The sequence below is a fragment of the Strigops habroptila genome, chromosome 1 (assembly GCF_004027225.2).
Source record: "Strigops habroptila isolate Jane chromosome 1, bStrHab1.2.pri, whole genome shotgun sequence".
Taxonomy (NCBI): domain Eukaryota; kingdom Metazoa; phylum Chordata; class Aves; order Psittaciformes; family Psittacidae; genus Strigops; species Strigops habroptila.
The window spans coordinates 130921202-130939887 of record NC_044277.2 but is presented as its reverse complement, the minus strand read 5'-3'; the positions used below and the strand labels follow the sequence as shown (position 1 = coordinate 130939887).

The following is an 18686-nucleotide window of genomic DNA, read 5'->3' as shown; positions in this document are numbered from 1 at the left end:
CAAATACAAACATTCCTGACCACGTTCTTCAAAGGATTCGTGAATTAATGGCCAATTTAAACAGCTATTTTCATGAACATTACATCAGAATTGGAACATTCACTCTACATTAAATTTGTAAAAGACATAACCAAAATCTAAACCAAACTATTGCCTGAACTGGAAGGCAAGGATTTCTTACCAACCTCAGGCAACAGAACAAATATATTTAAAGATATTCAACCAAATTAAATCAAACAAACAAAAAAGTTAAACAATGAAATTTCAGCAACCAGCATCTCAAATTTTGCTTTAGTATAACAAAATAACTAATTCATATCCAAAATAAGATATTTTTTTTAAAATACTAAACCAAAAATGTTGCAGAGTTTCTCCAAAGGCCAGCATCACACCAGAATTTTTAGAGAAAAAGAGAAAGATTTTTATTTTCTTATCAATAAATAATGGCTACATGGAAGGAACTGTGGGCATCAAAATCTAACCAGTACCAGGTATTAAAAAGCAAATTCCACACTCCTTCCCTGTAACTTTAAGATGTGGAAGGTTCTGGGGCTGATTTCACCGCAAACCTATGATACTGCTCGCTGCAAACACCACTATCATACCAGTAAGGCTAAAGAGATTCTGGAGAGGAGGGTCTCATTGTTCTCACCAAAGGGATTTCATGCTTGGGTTCCTGCCCCATTTTACTCCTTTATTTGATTTTTTTTACCCTTCCTTGGCAAAAGATCTCCTTGATTAAAGGAGGAGCAAACAAGAAATATATTCTGATTTCTCTAAAACGTAAGAAAACAAAAACAGAACAAAAAACCATCTGAACCGAGTTAAAATGCACTTAACTAGTGAAAAACACTTTTCCTTTTGAAATAACGCCTTCATTTTCAGTTCTCCTCTCCTTGTAAAAGCCCCACAAAATATTTTGTAGCTAGAGGAAGCCATGTTGGCAATTCTTCCTGTCACTTGATCAAATAAACTTCTGATTTTGCCTGACTGCATTATACATGATATATTTATATTTTCTCTGCATTCCCCTTCCACCACAATTGCAAAGATCTCAGGTTTCAGATATCAAAATGAAATATGATAAGATCGGGTTTGAAAGTCCCCATTTTAAATCCAGCTGTGCCAAGCACAGGGAGCAGTGATGAAAAGTTTATGTAGATATAGATTCAAAAAAGACTGTGAGCCATTTCCACGACATTTAAATGGCCCCGATCGGATTTTTGTTTTGCAAGATCTGTTTGCAAATGTTTGAAAGCTGAAAATAAGATCAAGTGAGCAATCGGTGACTGAATAAAGAGATCCCTGGACGAAATGAAGCAAAATTAAACACTTGCTTTCGGATCAGGATGCAGAGACTCAGTCTAAGCCACAGCCACAGTGTTTTATGTACCGGAATACTGATCCAGGAATCGTTTGTATTATTTTAATACAATAATGCTGTGATAACGCTGCGTTACGAAATGAAGAATTCCTGCAACTTTCCGGTAAGCAAAACAGCACAGACAGCTAACCTCGGTGTGATTCTGTTTTATTGGAAAACACTCCATCAGCGCTGCCGACAAGGTTTTACTTCGAGCCCTAACCCTCCCGGTGCAGCCGTGCCATGGATTCGTTTCGTTTCCCATCGGCACAGCCACCCGCCGCGCTCCCGCTCGACAATTCACCGGGGTTTTTGCGGTATTATGCGATCAAAACTTCCAAGCGCGGCGGGCGGGGAGCGGTCCCCGCGCTGCAGCCGGCTTCCTGCGCGGCCCCGGCCAGCCTCACCGCTGACACGGAGCCGGGACGAGCTCGCTCCCGGCGCCGGGAGCACAACCAGCCGCCGGTACCGAGCCGCCGCCTCCTCCCGCGCAGCCCGTGCGGGCTGCCGGTGCGCGCCCGGGCCCGCGGGTAGCGCCCCTCCAGCACCCGGGGCCGCCCCGATCACGGACACCCGCCGCCGCTGCCGCCCCGCTGCTCCCCGGTCTGGGCATCCCGCGGCGCCGGCCGCGCTCCCTCGTACGGCGCGACCTCGCCCCGCCGCTCCTTTGTTCGCCGCTCTGCCGGGCACGGCTGCGGCGAGGCGAGGCGGCCGGGCTCCTCCGCCGAGCCGGGAGCCACCAGCACCGGCACCTCTGCGGCGTGGCACCCACTTACCGCCTGGCAAAGCCCCAGCCCGCCGCCGGCAGGGCGGGAGGGAGCGGCCCCGGCTCTCCCGTCCCCTCCCGGCCCGTCCCGTCCCTGCCCCGGCCGGTGGCGCCGCGCCCCCCGCCCGCCACCGCCCCTCGCCTCCCCGCGCACCGCCCCCACTGCGCGGCCGCCGCCGCCGCCGCTTTCGCGCCACGCGCCGCAGGGGCCGGCGCGGAAGCCAATGGGCGGCCGCGCCGCGGCGACGGGCGGCGCTGGTAGGCGCAGGGCGCAGCCAATGGGAACCGGCGCCGCGCCACGGCCCGCGCCGCTTACTAGGAGTTACTATGGCCGCCCGCGGCTGGGCGCGCGGGGTGGCTCCGCGCCCCCCGGGGTGGCGGCGCCTCACGGCCTCTGCGCGGACGCGGGATGGGGAGGCGCGGGATGGGGAGGGGTGCGCGGCCACCGCTTGTCCCGCACCATTGTCTCGTCCGGTCCCGTCGGCGGGGCGGGGGGAAAGAGTCCGCCCCGCCTGCAGCGGCGGCTCCGCGCCCGCGGCGCCGTGAGGAGAAGGAGGAGGAGGAGGAGGAGGCAGGGCCGGCGGGGTGGAGGCCGTGGGCCCGGCAGCCGTTAGGCCCCGCGGCAGGCGCCCGCCGCCCCTGCGCCCCGCGGTGGCTGCCCGGCCCCCGCTGCCCACCGCGCCCCAGCCGCAGAGCCAGGCGGGATCCCGCCGCGGTACAACAAAAAACACCCCAAAAAAGGCGTTTAGTGGTAAACGTGGAGGCTGCCGCGGGCGGGACAACGCGGTGCAGACCCGGCGGGAGCGGAGGGCGGGGGTCCGGGCTCGGGAGCAGGGAGGGAGCGCCCTGCCCACCCGTGCCCGTGGGACGGGGCCGGCGGAGGCTGCCGGTGTCTCGCCCCGGAGGTGGGACGAAGCACATGGTTGAGCTTTAATTCCAAATGGCAGACTGTCGTAAAATCCCTCGCTAATTAAAGGTTGGCTTTGCTCCCTAGTGTAGAATATTTATGTAAGTATTTTAACTTCTCCTCGGGCTGTGTGGGCAACAAACGTAAACATCGGAAATATAGGGGAAAAATAATTTTTTTTTTTTTAATAATTCCTTTTCTTACAGAGAGATGGCTCGAAAAAGACATTAACTGTGAGAATGTTCTGCTGTGTGCTCACCCATTTGATTTGTGACTGCCAAAATGAATTGTATCTCAAATCATAGAACTATATTCTCCATAACGTTAGGATCTGGGAGTGCCCAGCTGACCTGGACTGTGCCCGTCTGCACTGGGAAGCGGGGGTTTGTCAGGCAGCAGGAGCAAGTTTTTGTTGTTGGTTTGCCTTTTTTGGCATTCCAGGTTTGGGTTTACTCTTGAAACCGCTAACCAACCAACCCACACTTCTTGACAAACAAAGCTATACATTATTGAGCCTTACGGAAAATATTTCAGCTTATTAGCAAGATGTTTTCAGAGTATCAAAAATAACAATAGTAAAAAGGGATTGCTAATAAGGATGGGTTATTTTTTCAATCATCTGATTACAAAGTGGTTTATGATGTTATGGGGCTGGTACATAGTGTTATCATGCACTCTCAATCTTAATTTCTCAAAAAAAAATATTAAAGGTTAAAAAAATCTCCCAGCAAAACAGATTATCAAACTAGAATATTAAATGAAATACGTGCACCCTGTTTAGCAATTTTCAGAGGAAACACCAGATAATGTTATAGCCCAACCATGTAGAAAAGAGTACCGAATCTATAATGCAGACCACCTTATAGTTTCGGTACAAATCATATTTCTAAAGAATGCAATTAATCTGCAAGAACGGTGACTAATTCCTTTCGCAAGTTTAACTCAGAATCCAGTCATTTGGAGGGGGGCTGGTTTTGACTTGGACGGGCAATTGTTTATTTTATCCAGACTGCACAGGACGGGGTTATGAAATACAAATTCATTTAGGAAAAATGCCACATCCAGCATCGAAAAGTCATAAGCAGGTTAATGTTGTAGGGGAAAAAAAAAAATCACAAATTTCTTTCTATCCCCAAGATAATTATTTGCTAATTTTCTACAAAATGGAAGTTGTGATTAAATTCTGATGAGTGGAACACAAACCACTCGGTTTCCTCAATCACAAGCTAACAATTAAAAGTTCATAAAAATGACACTGAGATTAAACATTGGGTTGAAATCACAAATATGAGAGGGTTTCGGCTGGTTTTTTCTCCCCGCCAAGCCAAGCGCTCGGCTGCACACCACAAAAGGGCCGTATTTCCAACTTAGTCCAACATTCCCCCAGCCCCTGCTCATTCCACAATGGTCCGGGGCTCCAGCCCTCATGGTGAGACATGTCTCCTTGCATCATACAACCACAGGCGAAATCCTCAGCCACTTCCCCCCGCTCCCGGCCCCTGTACCCCCTCCCCAGCCGAGCTGCCGCGGCCGGCGGGCGGGCGGTAGACCCTTGCCCCTTTCCCCGGCTTCCGAGGAGATTTAAATTCCCCTCTTTAATTCTATACTTGTCCCAAATTAGGCACAAAACCATGAAGTGTTCCTCTTTACGACGGATTTCCAGGACATGTGGAAATCCATTCACTGCTCGCTAATAAAAGCATTTAACCATTTTCCATGGATATACCTATTAAAACGTACCGCAAGGAGCCTACCACGGAATAAATGAAACCTTCGGCTAAAGTGCGTTGAATTATTAAACAAAACCTACTAGATCGCTATATTAAACACAGTGCTGGCTTTCATTTCCGTATCCTTTCTTCATCTTCAGGCAACGTTTTGTTTGCACTGGAAAGGCTCCACACCCCCAAACCCCTCCCCCACAAGCCCACCATTGTATCTGTACCAATGTGGAGAATTATGAATGGTTCCTTAGACCGGGCCGGGGGGTGGGGGAGCTGGGGAGGAGGGGGGTCGCCAAATCCCTTTGTGTGCCGTTACCAGCCGGGGGCAACGGTGCCTTCGCGTTTTCCCCCGCGCCGTCCACCATTTCCCAGATGGAACGTGGTCCCCCCGCCCCTCCCCGAGCCGGGCCGCGGCTCCCTCGCCCCAGGACTCTCCCCCCTCCTTCATCATCCCCCCAAGTCCCCACCACCCCTTTGTCTTTTTTATTTTCACCCCCCACTCCCCCTTTCTCCTCCTCTCCGTAGGGCTCAGCGCAAGGGGCAATGCGGGCACGTTACCATGTGGGGCTCCTCCGGGGCTGAAGAGACCCTCCGCCCCGCGCAGCCCCCCAGCACGCAGCCGCGGCGGCCCTGCGCGGGAGCGGAGCCCCACTCTCCCTCCCCCCACACAGCACCCCCTCTTTGCTTTCCTTCCCTCTCGTCTCCTTCCTCCCCCTCCCCCCCGCCGACCCCCGGTGCCGGGGAGCGGGATCGCCTAGGCACGACCCCGATGAACAATCCCCACCGCCTGGCACGGCGGGGAGGAGCGGAGCGGAGCGGGCCGGGCCGGGGGGGGGTCGGGGGGGGCGGGCATTGCGGTGCCTTTTCCCCTCCCTCTCCGGGCTCACACCCGCCCGCTCAGGGGGAGGTGCTCCCGCCCAGCCGTTTTTGGGCGGCGGGGGCGCGCGGAGCGGACTCCCCCGGCGGAAGGGCAGAGGCGGCGCAGACCGGAGCCCACCCAACTCCGGTTTCCCCTTCCCCCGCCCTCCGGCCCTCTCTAAACTTGTCCTGTCCTGTCCAGCCTCCCCCCACCCCTCCTCCCCGTCCTTCACCCCGGTCCTCCTGGTCCTCCTCCTCCTCCTCCTCCTCCTCCGTGAGTGTGTGTGCGCCCCATCCACTCGCTAATTGAAGAGCTGGGATTCCTCACGTGAGAAGTTGATTTGTAGTTTGAACACGTGGCTCATTCAAAAAGACGGAATATTCAAGTAATTTTTTTCTCTCTCTCTCTCCCTCCTTCCCTCCCCCCTCCCCTTCTCTCTCCCCCCTTTTTTTTCATACTGGGAAGGCGGCGCCTGCATGCACGTAGTGTGACATTTCCATAGTCCGCCTGCTGCTGCCAAAGGGGCTCGGGGGCAAGACAAAAAAAGTAGTTGTTTTTTTTTTTTCTTTTCCTTTCCCCTCCCCTCCTCCTCCTCCTCCTCCTCTCCTCAGCCCGCCATCCGCGGCCGCGGCGCTGGGTGTTTCCCCCGCGCCCCCCATGCGCCCGGGTAGCACGGCAGGCACTTAGGGCTCCCGTTTGGCTACGCTTTTTTTTTTCCTCTTTTTTTTTTTTTTTTTTTTTTTTTTTTTTTTTTTTTTACCCCTTGAGAGAGAGAGGGAGGGACACAAGCTGCAGATCTGATTTTTTTTTTCCTCCCCTCCCCTGTCCTCTCTCTCTCTCTCTCTCTCCTTCCTCCATCGCATTTTGTTTTATTTTCCCCTTCCTCCCCACCTCCTCTCGCAAGACGAGGGTTGCAGCCCGCGGTGCGCGCCTCCCCGAGCCGCCAGGAAGATGAACAAGCTCTACATCGGCAACCTCGGCGAGAACGTCAGCCCCCTCGACCTGGAAAGTCTCTTTAAGGACTCCAAGATCCCCTTCTCGGGCCAGTTCCTGGTGAAGACGGGGTACGCCTTCGTGGACTGCCCCGACGAGAGCTGGGCCATGAAGGCCATCGAGGCACTTTCAGGTAAGCAGCCCCTTCCACCACCCCCTCCTCGTTCCCCGCAACCCCGACGGCTCCCGCCTCCCGCGCTCCTCCGTGCCCGCGGAGCAGCTGCAGACTGGGCCGCGCTGTCGGTCTTGGGGTGGAGGGTATGGGGAGGAAGGCTGGGGAGGGGGGCTCCCCTCCACCCTGCCCCCCCGCCCCCAGGTGAGGATCGAACTGTTGTTTCCCTACCGCGGCCGGGGCCGCCCGGCCTCCCCGCGGAGGCTTTGCGCGGCGGCGGCGGCCCCCCGGGAGGGGCCGGCCCGGCGTGGCGGGGGAGCGGAGCCGGGGAGGGGCGGGAGCACGGACCACGCTGCTCGGCGGTTCCCATGTTTTTCCAAACCCCGCGGCCAGCCCTGCCCGGCCGGGGGCCCTGGCTGCGCTGGAGGGGGGGGATATGAGGGAGTGCAGTGACGGGGAGCGGGCTGCGCTCCGCGGGGCAGCGCTGCACACCCCGCCTTGGTCGCAGGCGGACCCTCCCGCAGCCGGCTGGGGTTCCCCGCGGCTTGGCGCAGGCCTCAGGGCCGGGGGCGAGCCGCCGAATTGCCCCGAACTTGGGAGGGGGGGGGAGCCTTGCTTCCCACCCCCCCCGCTGCACTGCTATTTATTTCGGTTTCTCTTCGCTGCTCTCACGCACCCATCACCGCCTCCAGCAGCGCGCCGGCTCCTGGCCCCGACATCCTGTTTTTGTGTGCTTAAAAAAAAAATAATTAAAAAAAAATTTATACATATATGTATTTTCTTTCTCCGCGTGAAGCGGCTTTGCGGAGCTCTGCTCGGAGAGCCTCCCTGGAAAAGATGGGCTCGGGCTGCGCTCGCTGTCTCCGTTCGGCTCCCTTCCCGCTCGCTTCCGCGCAGAAATCTGCCCGAAGTTGGAGGCCCGGCGGCGGCGCGGGGGGCGGCGGAACCCCCGGTCACCCTCCCCGGGACGGGGTGGCCCGGCGGAGCCGAGCCCGGCTCCCGCACACGGCGTTTCGCGCGTCGCTCCGAGCTCGGGGCTGGGGCGGAGGAAGGGGCCCCGCTGAGGGTAGCTCCGGCTCGGCACCGGGCTCTGCCGCCTTCCCGGAGCTGTGCCGGGTCCCCGCTCCGCCAGTGCCTCGGTCGCCGATGAATGGGCTAACGTGTTGCGCTCCCATTTCCTGCCTTGCACCCCTGCAAACCCGCTCCGGGAGATGGGGACTCGTGGGACGCACAACCGCGCTCAGCTATTTTCCCCTTTCCGTTTATCTCTGCAGGTAAAGTGGAGCTGCACGGGAAACTCATAGAAGTTGAACACTCAGTCCCTAAAAGACAAAGGTAATTTATTTCTTTTTATACCCCTTTCCTTGCTTCCCCCTTGCCCTCCGTTACCCAGTGAGAAGCAATTTGAAAAATGCTTAGGTTTGTGTTTCTTTTCCCTGTAGATAAATGGAGCGCTTTCTTAAACCCACAGGCGTGCACTCTGTGCTGTCCTAGAGGTTTTCTAGAATCACCCCATGTATTTCTAATGTAGTCTCTTGCCTGGGCAACAGTGGTAGTATTTAATTTATTAGAGGGTGGGGGGGGAAAAGGAGGGGGGCATTTTTGTTGGAGAAGCGAGTTATTATGGGCTGATGGCAAACAATTGTGAAGATTTTAAAATTTAAAGTTCCGTGAGAAGAGTTAAAATCTGGGTATTATGAGGAAATGAAACGTGCTGTTGTGAGCTGTGTAACGGGCAAGCACATCAGCTTTGCTCCAGCAACAAAAAGCATCTTGTAAATATTCTGGTATACATATATTTTTGATCCTGCCATGTTGGAGTCTGCAGCATTTTATAGGCAGGTAGTAGAAATCTCATCTGTATTTGAGCAGATTTTTTCATCACTATTTTGAGCTTGTCTATAGAAGCAGCAGGAGAATGACTTCTTCCCAATAAGGGCAGGATTTATGCATCCTTAATTTCTAAACGTATGTTTAATTTTTGCAAGGCAGTAATTTTGTCTGGCCTCATGTAAAGAAGCAATACTTGCAATAAAGCAAGATAGTATTTTTATACTGCCTATAGCAATTCAGCCTGCTGCTTTCACAAATATTTAGATTATAGAAAACCTGGCATGCACTAAAGGGTAAAACAAAATAGATCAAACTTTCCACGTGCTTGTTCCTGTACTCCATTATTCAATCAGGGAAGTATGTCTGTCTGTGTAACTTTGTTAGAAGGGGCTTCTACTATTTCAGGGCTATTTTTAAAAGTATGATCTTTTTTAAAATAGTTGACTTGAAAAGGTGAATTGGCTGTCTTTATGGACACTGTGTCTTGGTGTTTTAAGACTTAGAAGCTTAATCACTATTTAGTGTTAGAAGAAAGCTCCACTTGAGAAAGTATGGAGGATTTTTTTCTCCAGTTAAGTGTAGGGGGGAACCCCTCCCTGGGTCAATTCATACCATGTTAATCTTTATGATGCTGTTAATTTGATACTTTTCATTGCAAATTAATGTGCTGTATGTGCTCTTTCTCATTTAGTATGCAAGGTATATGGCTCTGATTTACAGTATTTTATCTATATTTCAGACCCTTTGTATATAAAAATACTGTTGTAGGTGGAACATATTTTTAGATGTAAGAATAAAATTCCATGAGGCATATAAAAATTGGTGATTTCTTATTAGTCTCTGTAATAAGTATGATAATAAATTTATTTATCTTAATCTTACACAAGTAGCGTTCTATTTATGATGTCAAAACCAAATTAATTTCACTCGTATAAAAGTAAATTTAAAATCACTGCTGACCCTCCCCAAATTTTAATTTTTTTTTTAATGTGAATCTTTGTTTAATGTGTTTAAAAGTATTTTCCTGTCCTGTCAGCTGGAATGGTGTAAAAGTCCATTCTTCATACTGGGTAGCATGTCTTCCTATTTGTCTGTGGATTAGCAATTATCAGAAACATGCATCCGTCTGTAACTTGTTGAAAAGAATTCTGCATTCAACTTAAGCACTTTCCTAGGCATGAGTTGCCTACATATAGGCACATTTTAAAAATCGCAAATGTAATTGTATCAGCATACCCCTATTGCTTCTCCCAAAGCCCTTATTTGTTAAAACACTGCTTCATTGTGCAGTATCATGTTGGAATGCATTAGATATAGTTCAGATTTATACTGCTGTTTAACAGAAAATTAAATTGCATTTCTCATAACTGCACTTCCTTCCTCTTTGTTTCCACTCCCCCTCTCCCAAAATCAAATATAGAAAACCACTTAAAATTCATTCAGTGACCTCCATATGTAAAAGTGACTCTCTCATTCCTTTCATAGATGTGTAATACTTTTCTGGTTTTGTATTTTTATTTTTTTTTGGGGGGGGGGTGTTTGTCAAAAAGTTGAAGTTTTTTTTTGTCATGTCTGTATAACATTGCTTGCTGGGCGTGTATTTAGAGTTATTTGGTAACAGTTTGCAAATGTTGAGTATTTTGGTGGAAGTGGTTATTAAGGTGCTTCTAAAGTAACTTACTTGAAGTCTTTGTATCCCTTTGCACCAAGGGAAGTTGTAGATGTGGGTGGATGGGGGGCTGCTCAGCAGGCCCACCCAGAGTGCTTGCATGCTGCAGGGCCAGGAAGCGCTTCCCATGGAGGCCTGTGCACTCCAATGTGTGAGACACAGTCAGAGATGTGACGCCATTAGTAAAGCAAAAGTGGGTGCATCAAGCCTGTCTTTCAGCGTGTGCACACGATTAATAGTTTGGTCAAATGATTACTTCATAAGAGCAAAAGTTGTTGTGTAGCGTGCTGAAATTATTCAATACATTGTATTGACCTCTACTGCTGTGAAGCTGCTTCATGGAGAATCCCAGCTCCCCTTCTTACAACCTCTTTAAATATGTCTATATATATGTTGTTTTTTTTTTTTTGTGGAGTGTGTATGTTATCATTTGCAAAGGTAGTTTGTGAGTATCTTCCTCCAGAGGCGCCTGAGGTGCATGGGAGGAAAGGGTAAGGGTTTGGTAATCCATATCCTTGTCACAGAAAGGAAGGTCAAGAGGTGGTGTCAGCTAGGGTTGCCATAAAGTTGAGCTGAATCCAGAAGACGTGGAGTGTGCCCGGCTTGTTACTCAGGGTGAGATTCTTGGGCCCAGTAGTCACTGCATTCCAGCCCTTGCTGGATCTTCAGATTTGAAGTGGGCACACCCAGGTTTGCAAAATTACCTTCCTACCTGCTGTGGAAGGAAGGAGAGAGCTGTGTGTGTGGCTTTCTCCCTCCCTTCCCCCTTGGAAGCATTTAAAAACAGACAAGGGGATACGCTGTGGTTGAAAGAAGGGGCCTGGTCAAGGTTTCCTTGATGGAAGGGTGGAGAATTATTTTGGGGGAGGTGCAAAGTATTTAATAAGCTCGGAGTAGATTCCTGACTTACTATTGAAATCTCAAGGGAATGCCAAAGGAATGCAGTGTTTCTGCATTCAGACCCCTCAGTGTGGAGGAAGGCTATTACAATATTTAAAGGTTTAGGTCACTTTATGCAAAAGTTGGAGAAGGCATTGTGATAAATCTGACTGCTAGTCACGCTCTGCGAGGGAAGGCAGAGCACTGTTAGTGACAATCTTCGCTGCTTAGATGGGTTTTCTTCTCACAGAGCAGCAATGCGGGAGGAGGACAGTGGCAGCCCATAGCGTACGTGCACCCATGCCCATGGAACTTGTGGTGCTAGGCTTTGGGTACTACCTCTCTGCAATCCAAGAGCAGCTGGTATCTCACAAGGCGATGTAGCTGCAATCTGATTATTCAAATGGCCCTGATGTCACTTGCGTGTGATGAGGGGGGGAGGGCAGGCGCTAACTCTGGGCACCTGGGGATGTGCCTGGCTCAGGCTCCTGGCCCTATCTCCCCTCTCCCCATAGGCTTCCTACCCAGACCTGGTCCACCATGCCTGCTCCAAGGGCCTTCAGGGGCTCAAAATGCTCATGACACCTCAACTGTGGTAATGATGAGGTGGTTTTCCAATTAGAATGTTAATTTTTTGTTTCCCCCCTACCTCGAGAGCTCTTTATTGAGAAAAAACACTATGTTTCTTCTGGGGGGGTGGGGTGGTGGTGTTTGGGAGAGGATCAGGAGAAGAGAGTAGCAAAGGTGCACCTTGTAAGTAATGCTGTCTCTTTATCAGCTGTGCGATGGGGAGTGCAATGACCTGGCAGCTGTGCTTCACCTTTAATGCTGAAGTATCTCAAGGCTGATTTGAGGAAAATAAGCCCAAAATTCTTCATGCAACCACCTCTGTTCCAGGGCTGTTGGATAGGCATCAGATTGTGTTGCTAATTTTCAGTATAATGAGGGTTTGTATCTTGTGCGCACAAGGCAGTGGGAAATGTCTTTGTGAGGCTGAAGTACGTATCGTGGCTACAATGGCCACAGTTATTAAAAAAAGTAATTTAGTGGCATTGATTTTTAGTTTTACTTCTGTAAATATCAAGCAGGGAGAAACACGCTGAATGTAAGAAGGTAGGATAGAAAATGTGTCATTTATAGGCCATATTTGTGCTCTTTGCTGCAGAAAGAGGTAGAGGACCATGCCTGGGCCCAAACTAGAATGTTTTTGAAAGTGAAGAATCAAATCTTCTGCATAATGATTTTGGGTTCTTATTTTCTGTTCCCACACTTATTTTTGCAGATATGAGCAGAAAATTTGTATTTTTTAATTTTTTTTTTTTTTTAACCTTCGAAAGCTTACAATAAGAGTGGAAACAAAGCTGGGTAGTTGTGATTCCTACGTAGACAACAAGACATTATGGCAACAACAGATAATTCTTTGCTAACCGAGTGAAGTGTTATGTTGTTGGAAGTTTAATTTTTAAGACTCCTCACACTGATCATTAATAATAATAATTAAAATCCCTTCTTGTTGCAGTTTTAAAAAATAAGCTGGAGTCCATGAGAGAGAGCTCTCTAAACATGTGTCATGAAAGGTTGGTCCTGCTCTCCCTTTGCTACTGTCCCATTAGGTACCATTATAGAAGGTGCCTTGAGAACATACTTGCAGTAGATCTTACATTGTGTGTGGATATGGTAAATTTTGAAGGGGTGGAATATAAAAGTAACATTTTGGAAGTGTAATTCAAGGGTAGTAAAAGATAATGAGGAAATGTTTAGATTTTTTTAATTTCTCCCTTGTTTTCACCCCTCATCACAGGATAATAACATGCTCAACATTTTTGAGACCTTGAAGGTGATATTTTTGTAAAATGGGGCTGTGTTCATTTTGGTTGCTCTTTTAAGTGCAGAGCATAGGACTCTGCAGTGCTGGAGTCCTTTTATGGCTTCTGGTCAGCAACTGCGTGGACTTCAAATGCTTAGTTTCGACCCCCAGAAATCTTAAATGGCCTGGGATTTACCTATCTAGCAGAAAATGTGAAGCTTCCCATAATGGCCATGAGAGATGCACCCAGGCAGAATTAAAATATACTTAACCACAGTCACAGGGTTAGCCCTTCAGAGAACCTCACAAAAAAGATTCTTTGCTCCTTAGACCTGGTCCTCTCCTTAATGTCATCCTAGTTTTTAGGATTTTATCCTCCTGGGATTTAAGTAATAGACACATAGTACCATGGAGCACAGTTGAGGACACTTCTGTGGTGATTTTATCCTTACATGAGCCCAGGGAGACAGGCAGAAGGCAACACTGATGTGGGATTTCTTTTTTTTTTTTTTTTTCTTTCCTTGTAATTTAGGAGTCAAATTTATTCTTGGAATTTGATTATTTGGCATCAGTAAATAGATGGAGATGGGTGCAAAAATTAAACACTAAAAGATCCAAGTATAACTTTTCATGTTTTATAGAGGGAGGGGGATAGGCGGAAAAGTTTGAATAGGACTGAAGCACTTACCAACATTGAGGTGTTTTATATGGATCCAGAGCACTTCAATATGATTCTCTTTCTAATGCGTGTTCTCTCATTTTGTTTTCATATGCAGAATGTTTATCTGCATATCAGTCCAATTCTTTATCTCAAATGATGCAGAGTATAGAATTATATGTTGAGTTATATGCTAATTACTGTTGAAAGCTAAGATAAAACTGTAACTTTTCCTTATTTCATCCCAAAATGTGACATTGTCACCAGAAATACTTGTGCATTATTTTATAGTTTTAGTCTGAGGCTTCTATCCCTTTTTTCCCCCCCCCCAAGCATGTCAAGCGTATGTCTTTCTATCCTGCATCTTTACTGTCTTACGAGTATTACATTTGCTGTCCAAATAAAGAAAATATTGAATGTGCAATCTAAAAATCTCCCTGTATGTCTAGGTTTGGGTTTTGCTGGGGTGATTAGTAAGCCCACTGCTTACTGGTATTACTCAGCCTCCATGGCCACATTTATCCATGTAGGTACTTCAATGGCAGTTGTTCCTTCTCATCACCTGGAATAAGTAATTTGGCTTTGAAAGTTTCTGTGTGGCAGCAAGAGGTCCTGTATGTTTGGGTACTTTTCAGGTAATTAACGAAAAATTCTCTCCTGGTTTTGTTCTTTCCAGGTTCGCAATATTGGTTTGTGAGTGTATATTGAAGGATGCATACATTTAACCAAGAAGAAAATCTTAATGTCTGTAGTTGGATACTTAGCAAATAAAGTGTATTACGAGGGTCAATATTAGGGTAAATGTTAAAATACTCTATGTATAATGGCAATAAGAGTGGGGGTAAAAAAGGTGGTGTTTTCCTTTTTTTTTTTTTTTTTTTCCTTTTTTTTTCTGTAAGTGCATTGAAATTTTGAAATGGAAAATTATACTAAATTCATTATACTAAATTATACTAAATTAATGTTATTTTGCTGAAGTGTATTATCACAGCAGCTGGCACAAGAGAAACCTATAGTATAAAAGCTGTCTTCTGCGCAACATAACCTTAGCAGTAATGTCTCTCCTATTGCCTGCCTCCTCATGATGCAAAGGAATCAGCACCAACTAAAACCATCCTTTTGCAAATCTGTACGAAAACCTGCCTCTAACAGGTAAAATGAGGCATTTGGCATTTCTATTAAAGTTAAAATTTGGATAGGAGTGGGCAGAACAATGAGGCAAAGAGGGATCTGACTCTTCTTGGGTATGGGACTAAGTATTGAAACAAAACTGTTTTGAAATGGAAGGTCTTCAGCTGGGAAAGGCCTTATTCCATTTTAATTTTTTTTTGGTATCTTGAAAATTTTGTGGCTGTAGTCTGATAGGTGAGAAATAATGGAGAGAGTGTTTTGAAGAGAATGCGTGTGTATATGTGTCTGTGTGTGTATATATATACACACACATGCATTTTAAAATATTATATTACCATAAAAATAATTTGTAGTTTAAGAAAAGACGAGCTAAAAATATCTGGAGAATTTATAAAAATAGAAAGATTGGGGATTTTTTTGCTGGTACTAATACACTTGAGCACAACTAGGGCTGAATGTTCACTTTTGAAAGATTAACTTTCATGCTCAGCTGAACTTTAGGAACGTTATTTTAAAATATGTAGTCTACACCATGTGTCTAATACAATTTTCCTCTTTGAAAATAGCAGTGCTTTATTGTTTTTGGTAAATAATTTTTATTTTCTAATGTTAAATGTACAGGTCCTGTAGAGTTTTCCTCAAAAACGGATCTCTCTTGAACTTAATGGAACTTAAATATTGTAGTGCAGAAATCAAAATTCCAGATAGAGGGAACTCTATTCTGTGTGAACAAAAATTTCTGTCAGTGAGAAACAAAAATAATCGGAAGTTATTAGTTTGGTTCACAAACACTTATTTTCCTGAAACCTGATGTTAAATAGTGGTTAGGGATAAAGAAAAAACCTTGTTGTGTTTGGATTTGGAATTATCTGTTAAACATCTAGCATGCATGATCAAGATGGGATTCCAATTTTCTAGGAATAAGCAGGTTTGGAGGGCTAGCCATGAGAAGGAGGGGGTTAAAAACCAAACCCAGCCTCGAGTGAGTTGTACTATGCAATCACTCCACACAGCTTTCATCCTGGGGCCCGATCCTGTGCACTCTCTGCCCCTTCTCCCCTGCCCTCGGAGGAAGTCCTCTGTGAGCTGAGGGGAGGCTCTTGGGAAACCGAGTTTGCAGAACTGCTCTAGCTTAGGCAGAGAAAATGCATATATTGTCTTACAAAGGCAAAAGATATGAGGGATTATTCTTAAAAAACACAGTGGTTTTAAAACACAGAACAGATCAGTGAGAAATTTATTTTCAGTGACAGAGTGGATTATTTGATTTATACACGTGGAGGAGATTCTCTATGTGATGGTGGCTTCCTGGTTACCGTGGAAGAACAGTTCACTTTTTTCTTCCCATGTCTTAGAGTAAAAATTTCAAAACAATGTCTCTTCAGGACAGTACTTGAAAAACCTGATCAGATGTAATCTGTAGGATGTTTGGGGAATTTAGGTAGTAGTTTAATCCAAGATAATAGACTACACTTATAATGTAAGCCATGTCTCATTTTTCTCCTAGTATGAATTCGAATTATGATAAACATACTTTATGCGATTTTTCCAGTGAAAGTTTTGTGGCAACTGTAAATAGGTCACGGTTAGGAAAAAATATTAAATTTATTACTTTGTGTCTTGGAACATTTTGAAATATTTTAAATGAGTTTGTTAATTGTTTAGCAGCGTGCACAGGTTCCCCTCACCACTGAGACACTGGTCTGTTACAGATGTGTACTGCTGTGCTCTAAGGAGCACACAGATCTTTCCTACCAAGAAAACCAGATCCCTGAATGAACCACATCTTTCTTTGTGGAAAACTGGTGTGCAGAGGGAACTCTTCACCAGGGTCAAGTGAGAGGGATTTGGTACTAAGTGTCTTTTAGTAGTATTGATCACAGTGGGAGCTGGTGTCAACCAGCAACAAGAGTTTTTATACCATGAGCTTTGTGTTAGTAGGAGCTTGGTTATTTAAGCAAGCTCTAGGTGGTGGTGGGCAACAGTATAATGGAGAGCTAAAAACTGCCTTTGGTAACCAAGAGATACTCATTTTGACCGTAACAGAAGTGCTGGAGTATCTTGATACTTGTTACCTGATTGTATGAACTCTGCATCTGCACAGAAATTTTCAGTGTAGGATAATTTTAAGAAATGTGCAACTTCCAAGGATGATAGGCATTTAAAGCTGTCTACAAGTTCAGACTCCTTCAATTTCAAATATGTACTAAGTCATGGTAAGCATGTAGTTTAACATGTGGTCTTGTAGATTTACTTCCACTTAAGGAAAGAATTGGAGGATCCTGGATATAGCACAGGTATTCAAGCTGTTTCTAATAACCTGTGCAAAATACAGGAGAAATGGACAGTTCCTAGAGTCAGAGCAGAGATTTTTCTTCTTATTTTCTTTTTTTTTTTAAATGATCTGTGGTCATCACCAGATTTCTCCTCACAGTTTAACGCTGGTGCTCAGTAGCAGTGGTGTAAGATTGTCCTTACACTACTAATACTGTTTCATTCAAAGATGCACCAGAATGCTCATTCTATTAAACTATTTTTCTTCAAAACATCCACCCCCCAAAAAAACCAAACACCCCACACAAAGTTCTGATCATCAAAATGTAGGTCACCCTTTATTTATGAAATACAAAGTTTGTTTCTCAGTGATGGTCTGAGTTCTAGTAGCAAACGATGAAGTCCCGTTCTATTTGGTAGCTTGCTTTGGGTTGCTGCTTGCTTTGTTTGCATGAACAATGTGTTTAGATAGAATGAGTTATAAACCTCTCTTTACAAGCTTTAATTTTCTGTTATGCAGTTGACAGGGAATTCTTAATAATAATGTTATTTCTGCCCCTCCTACCCTGGCTGCTCTCTTAAACAAGAAGTGATTGTTGACATGTAAATACACCTGAAATTCTGTATTTAACATAGAACTGTAAACTTTCACTGAAATTTGTGGAGTACACACCCTTTGTACAACTGGGCTTGATGACAGTTGCTCAATTAAACTCAAATAATGAGCAAAATTGTATTTTCAGGTATTTAGCATATGTTTAACCAGTATAAAGTTGAAGTTACCCATTGCTCCTTGAAAGTAATCCTGGGGAAAGATTTAGAAGTTTTATCATTACAATTTATAGAGCCCTACAAGCTTTTAGACGGAGCTAATGATTGCTTTAACTTTGAGTTTGACTAGCAATTTTGTGATTTTTTTTTTTTTTTTTTTTTTTTTTTTTTTTTTAACTGAAGCATTTACTCTCTGGATTGGCTTTTGCCTGCCTCTGTTGCGAATAATAAGCTTATGTACGTTGCTTTTCTTCCTGGGCCTTTCGCTCACATCACCTGATCCACACAGTTCACTTATTGTGACTGTTGTTGGTTTTGCATATGTTTAAGTTCAGCATCTTAACATGAAAATGCTACTTCTGAATGCATGAACGACAGTATAGATCCAGCATTGCACGTGTGGTTACGTCAGTCTCCTGCTGTATAGCAGTGCTGTGTTGTGTACTGCAGCCCTTCAAAATGGCTTTTCAAATGCGAGTTCAAGCTGTCTTAACTTTTTAGCTATAGAGTGTTTGTGGAAATCATACATGGTTCTGTATTACAGAAAACCACTCTTTGACGTAGTTCTGACTTGTGTCACTGGGTGTATCATTCCGGGTGGTACCCTTTAAGGAAAAAAAAAAAGGGGGGGAGGGGTGAGGAGAAAGGAAAAAAAGGCAAGGCGTGGAAAAGTCTGGCCAAAACTTAGTCATGTTTCACCACGATGAAGCCCTGCAAGTTCCTGAGGGTGAAATGGTGTTTGAGCAGTGACAATCTTCTGGAGATGGCTGTGGTGCGTGTCCGACCTGATGAGACTTGGGCTCAACAAGGAGAACTTTGCGTGGTTTGGGGGAGCTGAGCAGGTGCCCTGACCTGTTTCTTTTCTCTCTAACATCCAGCTTTGTGAACTTTCCTTGCACTCTGTGGATAACGTGCATGTGGTTACAAACTATTAAAGCAT

The 18686-nt window shown here is 46.2% G+C and overlaps 1 protein-coding gene across 1 annotated transcript in view; it reads left to right on the top strand.

The window, feature by feature from the left end:
* Positions 1–5776: 5776 nt before the first annotated feature.
* The window catches only part of IGF2BP3 (insulin like growth factor 2 mRNA binding protein 3), a 116083-nt gene continuing 103173 nt past the window's right edge, over positions 5777–18686 (top strand). The window contains exons 1-3 of the mRNA XM_030481247.1: positions 5777–6004; positions 6524–6745; positions 7999–8059. Of these exons, the coding sequence (XP_030337107.1) occupies positions 6571–6745; positions 7999–8059 (236 nt within the window). The 5' untranslated portion in view covers positions 5777–6004; positions 6524–6570. The remainder of the gene's footprint in view (positions 6005–6523; positions 6746–7998; positions 8060–18686) is intronic.